This window comes from Acartia tonsa, chromosome 8 (genome assembly GCF_053477335.1).
Source record: "Acartia tonsa isolate MP-2025a chromosome 8, ASM5347733v1, whole genome shotgun sequence".
NCBI classification, from domain to species: Eukaryota; Metazoa; Arthropoda; class Copepoda; order Calanoida; family Acartiidae; genus Acartia; species Acartia tonsa.
The window spans coordinates 1,221,711-1,229,351 of NC_137267.1; the positions used below are offsets into that span (position 1 = coordinate 1,221,711).

The following is a 7,641-nucleotide window of genomic DNA, read 5'->3' on the forward strand; positions in this document are numbered from 1 at the left end:
TATATAAAGTATTAAATTCATATAAAATAGATGTTAATATCCAAGGGATATTACAGGATAAGACAATGGACAATAAATGGATATACATACATTCCTAATGGCTATTCTACAAATCACCTTGTAGATTGAATAGTTATTTCTCGCATCGTATTATAAACAGCTTTCTGCGGATATAGAATGTACAATTATAAGATTAAAACCAGTTTTTTTCGCCGCGAGGTGCCGAAGGCACGGGCTAAAAAAACTTGTTTTAATCTTATGATTGTACATTTTTATATTCGTAGAAAGCTGGATATAATACGATGCTAGACATAGTTTTTTCGTATGGATGAGAACCGGTTCCTATCCACCGGATTCGAATGAATACGAGAAAGATTAATAACGTTGTTATAAAACTTTTGTAATTTATAGTCCATTATCCCCCTACTGCCTGTTTAATAGATCTTTAAGCCAGAGAGGTTGGGAACAAAGACGATATTAATAATCAACAATATTTCTCTCTCCCCAAAAGTGTTTCACAGAGTTTCAAATATAGACATTTGGTGAAAGATTGATTTTCTGTTCATTTTCCTATCACTTCTTCCCTTATTTTAAGCACATAATTAATCTAATTTTGTTAATTAAGAGTTTTAAAGTTTTATAGAGGACAAATTTAGTTTAGGTAGATTGCTTGCATTTTCGTATTTATCCTTATATAAAAGTAACAGGATATGTGTGAGTGTGTGTGTACCGTAGGTTCTCACTTACCACTGAACCAATATGGTTCTCATTTACAATGTAGCCTCTCATAGGTCCTTAATTTAAAGGTATACATAAATATATTTTTTTTAAATTTAAAACTAAAACAAAAAATGCGGGGTTTTCAACTTCCTTCCCCCCCCCCTCCCCCAACATTGTTAACTAAAACTAAAATAAAGATGGAGATTTCGAATTCACCTCCACCACCTCAAGTGCCTCTAGAGGCTTCAAGGTGGCGTAGTCGCTAGTTTAAAATAAATATCTAAGTATGACAACAACCCTAAAAGTAAAGCAAGCTAGGTACTTTACCTCACAGTGTCTTGTTGAACACAGATCAACCCCCTTCCCCCCACTCTTTAAAACAAAATTAAAAATAAGGGGGAAGTGAAGTTTCTCGATTGTTTGTTTATTATTTAGGGGTGGTAAGGTTAAGTTACATAATTATCATGTTTTCTAATAAAGTAAAACTTGTAGCTGGCTAAAAAAAACGACCCCTCCCCCCAATTAAACCCCTTTACCCCATACCCTCTCCATTTACTGGATAAACGAAATAACAAATAAATGAAATCTATGTTATCTACCTAAATTGATGAAAAATTATCCCCTGTCATAATATCCACGTATATTCAATATCCAATATCTAAAATATAAAAATGTAAAAAAAAAGAAAATGTGATATTGTCAAGAGAGAGAGAGAGATAAAAACCGATCAGACATCCATATTGATCTTATTGATATTGATATTGATATTTAATCCTGTGCAACTGCGCGCCTCTTGCACGGCAGCTTGCAGGCCTACATGACCATTTGCACCAACATACATTACATTAATGGCCTTAATAATAACCTTATTAATTACAAAATTTTAAGCTAGGGGCGCTAACTCGCTGCTGGTGCCAGTACAGCGAATTAGCAACAAATATGTTTATTAAAAATTATAATAATAAATCAATGTAGGCTGCAGCTGCTGGACAGTTACACTTGACCCATTCTTTCTGGTTCCTCCTTAGCCAAAAACTGGTCGGCTCTTAGAGGTCCTGCGGGCGTGCAGGACCCTTCTGGGGTTCCAATGGGGGCTTGGCTGTCCATGGGTATGGCCGCTGTTCGGCGGCGGGGTGTGTGTGTGTGTGTGTACTTCAACTTCGTTTCGCTATCAGTCGGGGGGTGTGTAAGCCGTCAAAATGCCTCCGGTTGCGTCAGGGTGCGTCAGGTTGTTTCAGGTGGTTCAGGTACGTCAGTGTGCCATTTACCCTGCTCTCCCAACCTCAATGTTCAGGTGACTAAAAATACAATAGTTAACTTGTCCCATAGGGGACAAGGAGAGAAATGTTTTAGATATCTTTGAGGCAGTCCTAACAGATGTGAGGATATCATTAATTTTGAACTGTGTAGAGCTTAGTTGAGAAAAAAGTTAATATACTGAAGTTAAGATAAAATAAAATAAAAATTAAAAAAAAGTCAAGTATATTTATATATTAGCGTACGGAAAAATAATAATTGCATAGGTTTAGATACGCAATTTATTGCGTACATATATACGCTGTGTAGAGTACGCAGAAAGTGAGAGTGAATGAACAGAAAATGGAAGTGGGTTATTTATGGAGTGTGTTTGGTCTTTATTAAGACTACAATGATAAAATAAAGATAAAACTAGAAATGTAAAATAAAAATAAGTCTTTTTATGTAAAATAAACAAAAATCTCCTTAAAGAAAGAGAGATATTTTGCAAGTTTACCTAAAACATATATAGGGGGGGGGGGGGGATTAAAGGGGTCTGTGGAGTAGGGTTAAAAATAAATGTATGGATATTTTTGACTTACAACTTGGGGATTATATTGCTCGCAAGTTATGTTCTACATGGATTGTCTGCAGTATTCCGAATTACACCTGAATTACAGAAAATATTCATTAGTTAAAATAAATTAAGAAAAGAGGGTAATTTATTCAATATTGTTTAACAAATGATTAAATAGTTTTTTATGGAATATTTTTTCATTTTGAATGTTTTTTATGTTTGCTGGTAATTCATTAAAGATACGTGGGAAGCGGAAAAGTGGAGTGTTCATAATAAATGAATTTGAATTTGTTCTTGTAGCAAAATTGTTATTATTACGTGTGGGGTATCCATGTATATCATAATTAAATTGCCAGCAATCATCAAATATACGAGGTGTTAAGTTATTTTTAAATTTATGCATAAATTTGCATATGTTGAATTTCATTAGTTCACTATAAGGAAGAATTTGATATTGTTTAAATAAGGGTTTAGTATGTTCCCTGTTATTTTTCGATTTAGCTATTATTCTAATGCAATTTTTTTGAATTATTTTTATGGGATGGAGGGTTTCTTTATTAACACCAGTGAAAAGAATGATACTATAATCCATGAGGGATTTGCAGTAAGCATTGTATAAAATCTTTAAATGCCTACGATCAAGAATATTTTTCATTATTCTTAATGAAAAACAAGCGCGCTGCAATCTTTGGTGAAGGTTGTCAAAGTGGAAACGATAGGACATTTTTTCATCAAGCTCTACTCCAAGGTGACGAGCATGTTTATCGTTCTTGTTTTGATTGTCATTACTTACAAGAGAAAGTTTTGTTATTTTATTTGGGTCATTTTGATTAAAATCATTGGTGTTTATATAGACAGGAAAAGAAAATTTTAATTGCAATTCACCAGGAGAGAAATTTTGTCTTGGTGTGGTGAAGATTAATATTTTAGTCTTTTTTGCATTTATAATAAGGCGATTTGCTGAGTACCACTGGACAATGTGAGGTAAGGTTGTTTGTAGTCCATCAATAAGTTCTGTCAGGTTCTCACGAGCAAGAAAAGTCAAAGAGTCATCTGCAAATAGATTGAAAATAGCATTTGCAATGGCATTTTCAATGTCATTGACAAAGATTAAAAATAATAAAGGACCAAGAACTGATCCCTGGAGGATTCCTAAGACAATATCACGTAATGAACTTATTTTCCCTTTAAAGTAAATGTACTGTTTTCTGCCATTAAAGTAGCTTTTTATTAGCTCTAAAACTTGTCCCCTAATTCCATAGTGGCTTAATTTGCTAAACAAAATATTTCGGTCAATAGTGTCAAAACACTTTTTTATATCTATTAACACAGCACCACAGACCTTGCTCTCTGCTTGAGTGTTGGCAATGAGGTTACTCAAGTTCAGTAGGTTGTGTACTGTGCTAATAGATTTCCTAAAGCCAAATTGTCTGTCAGAAAAGAAGTTTCTCTCTTCTAAAAAATTATGAATATGTTTATAAAGTATTTTTTCTAGAGGCTTACTAAAATTATCTATAAGGCTTAGACAGCGATAATCTTCTGCAGCTGATATATCCCCCCCTTTAAATAAAGTAATACATTTGCTAATTTTCATCCCTTCTGGAAAGGTACCAGAACTTATTGCAAGATTATAAATTGCGTTAAGGGGTACAGATAGGGGCGCAGCACAATTAATAATTGTTTTCATTGCAATGCCATTAGAATCTGTAGAAGTTTTTGGAAAGCAGCTAGTAATTGTATTAAATGTTGAAAGTTCATCTAATGGGGGGATGTAAATTGTATCATTTATTCTATTTGGTAAATAATTCATAAAACTTTGATTTGTTATTGGAATTTGATCAAGTAAGCTAGTACCTAATGAAGTAAAGAAAAAATTGAAATGATTTGCTATTTCAGTGGGATCTGTAATTTTAATGTTATTTACAATTAAATGATCAGTGCATTCATTAGATTTTTCAATGTGCATGGCTTCTCTGAGGACTTGCCAGATTTTGCGGCTGTCAGTACCAGCTTTTATAATAGAAGATTGAAAATAATTTGTTTTGGCTCTTGCAAAACTACGCCTTAATTCATTTCTATATTTTTTGTACTTGTTTATGTTTTCATCTGATTTGTCTTTATGTTGTTTACTGTAAAGCATATGCTTAAAATTTCTACAGTTAAGTAAGTGGTTATTTGCATATTTTTGTTGGGGGGTGATTTTATGGTTTGATTTAAATGTTTTTTTAGGACAGTAAACATCATAATGACTCATAAATATTTGAATAAATGAATTATATGCGACATTTACATCAACTGCTTGAATTACATCATTCCAATTTTGATTTTGAAGAGCTTCATTTAAGTTAAGTAAATTTTCTTCATGTGTTAGACAACGTTCATAATTATCAGATTTGTTATCAGTTTTTTTTAATTTGATATCAAATGAATTACAGACAATGTAGTGGTCAGAAATATCACTGACAATGATAAATGATTTTTCATGATTGGGTACAAAATTTTTCATAAAAAAGACGTCAATTAGAGAGTAGAAATGGGGGTTTATGCGTGTAGCACGCAAGGTGGTATTTAAGAATCCGTTATACGTCATTAAATCGACTAACCGTGTGGCATGACTTGTAGAGTAGGTTTCGAAAATATTCAAATTTAAATCACCACAAACAAAGGTGGGTGCATTAATCTCGCTAAGTTGGTTCATTAGTTCAGAGAAAATTTCAAAAAATAATTCTAATTGATCAGGGCTACTATGGGGCGGACGATAACAATTAATAATGAAAAATTTGAAATTATTTTGGCTAACTTTAAGACATATGCTCTCATGAATACCTTCACGATAATAATTTGGATAAATTTCTTCAAATTTAAAGTTGTTATTTATGTAATAACCGACGCCTCCGCCTCTAGCAGTGGTTCGGTTTCTACCAATCCAATTATAATCATTTAATTTTAAATGGTCAAGGTTAATTTTTTCTGTTATCCAAGTTTCTTGTAAGGCTAGAATACTTGGAAAGACGTTATTTTTGTTTAAGTTATACAAAAAACAGGATAGGTCAGTAAATTTTGCAAATAAAGATTGAGTATTTAATGAAAAGATGCTAAGCTTGTTATCATTGCTACTAAGCTCTTGAGCAGCATTTAGCTCAGAAACAAAATTGCTTTTAATATTCATTTCTGCGCTATATTCTGCCCAATCACCATACAAAATTGAATCCAGACAATAATTTGGATTGCTCTCAAAGATATCAATGTCTACCTGGTTAGTCATAGAGAACAAGAGGGGGAGGATCACAGGGGGGCATAGCAACACTATCAGAACCATCGGCACCATAGACACCTTCAGCAAAACCATCGGCACCATTAGCATAATCAGACAAACACATCCCGAAATTAAGTTCAACTAGGTCTGGTACAACACACACACAAACTACAAAAAAAGAACATATAAATATTGGGAGATAAATATCAGAAAACGAGCATAAAGATATTTTGTGACACATATAGAGGTTACTAGGGTATAGTTATTAGGGTGGCTCAAACCCTTACCAATGACGTAAACTGTTATTTTTATTAAAAGATAGTAAGGTACATTAGGGTTAAAATGATAAAATGCATTAAATGCATAGAGACATAAAAATTAAACAAACAAAGGGCCGTTGGGGCTAATAAATTGTTATTTTAAATAATACAATAATGAGTAGTGTAGTAGAGACAATCTAATGGGTTAATTGCTCAAGTGCCAAATGGCGCCACTTGTATAACTATGTGCGCGAGCGCATAATTATAGCAAGGTGGTTGCTTGCATTATTTTATATACAATATATAATAGGATAAGCCAATGTGGCACTGCCATTATAAACCCTATTTGTGGATTTATAAGGTCAGTTATTTATTTATGCATAAAAAGCAAACATAAATAAATAAGAAATCACATGTTTATTTATATCAAATTAGGTGGGTATGATGGCAAATACGTGGACTGGATACAACGTGTTATTTAATATTAAACAATCATGTTTACTGTTTTAGATATTTAGATTTTATTTGTTGGAGATAACCAATAATAAATAATAAAATAGAAATGAAGAGGAAGTGCTCAAGTCTTATTAGTCTTGGCTTTGTTTTTAGCTCCCCTAGATGGTTGGTCCCTCTGTGCCTGGCTGGAACTGCTGGCAGTCTGGTTGTTATTGGCCGCTGGTGTGTTTGTATTTGTCTGAGATGCAGTAAGGTGGGGGAAAGCCATTGCAGAATCGAGATCAGGTTGTTGTGATGCATTGTTGGACTTCTGTTTTTCAGCTTCAGTGGTGCGGTCCTGGTGTTTGGGTTGGACAGCTGCATGCAGTTGTTTGAGATCTAGCTTCAAATCACTGAAAAAAGCTGAGAGATCAGTTTTTGCATCTTTTTTCAATTGGATGGATAGACGAAGGAGGTCTGATTCGTTTGCAAGGGCTTCAGGGACCATGTCATGGAGGGGGGGTAGAGGTTGGACCATACTATAAAGATCACACCCAAAGGGGTTAAGTACCCGGTACCACCTTTTTTCTCCTTTTGGTTTAAAGGCTACTGTCAGTCCAGCAATTTTGCAATTATCAACGAGACCAGTCCCATACAGGTAGGACATGACTTGTCTTTTAAGCTGAGAGAGGTCATGGCTGGCCTTAAGTTTAAAAGCTTTGTTGTAGGGTGTGGCACCTGGGACGATATTTCTGGTGTTTGTGCAGCTTTTAATATGGGCGTTGATAGTTGCTTTCTTGTTCACCATGAAGGCATACAATGCCCTGCGAGAAAAAAACCGGTAGATGAATTGGGGGGGGCCTCGGTTCTTTGGTAATGGGTGGGAGTATTCAACATTATAATCAAAAGAAGTGTTGAAATTTTCAATAAAGCCAGATCTAATTGTTATTAAAACAAGCACAAAAATGTCAACAAATCGCAGCTTTTTCCCATTTTACTAACCGTGGAAAGCTGTCTATACTATAATTTACTAATAACTAAGGGATCTTAAGGGATAAGACAATGTTCGATAAATTGATATATATATCTCCAATAATGATAAACAAAATTATCCCTTCTGTAGATTAAAATTATTTAGAGAAATGTTTAAGCTCTAA

At 33.8% G+C, this 7,641-nt stretch overlaps 1 protein-coding gene across 1 annotated transcript; it reads right to left on the reverse strand.

Moving 5' to 3' along the window:
• Positions 1-1,637: 1,637 nt before the first annotated feature.
• Positions 1,638-7,407, reverse strand: LOC145325771 (uncharacterized). The gene is made up of 2 exons (XM_080168729.1): positions 5,787-7,407; positions 1,638-2,625 (listed from the first exon to the last, which is right to left on the reverse strand). Exon 1 carries the CDS (start codon positions 7,290-7,292, stop codon positions 6,627-6,629), a length of 666 nt encoding a protein of 221 aa, XP_080024855.1. The 5' UTR covers positions 7,293-7,407; the 3' UTR covers positions 1,638-2,625; positions 5,787-6,626.
• Between the last annotated feature and the right edge of the window lie 234 nt (positions 7,408-7,641).

What these genes read in the sequence shown, in the direction of transcription:
- LOC145325771 (XM_080168729.1), bottom strand. Translation starts at nt 7,292, where the DNA reads ATGGTGAACAAGAAAGCAACTATCAACGCCCATATTAAAAGCTGCACA.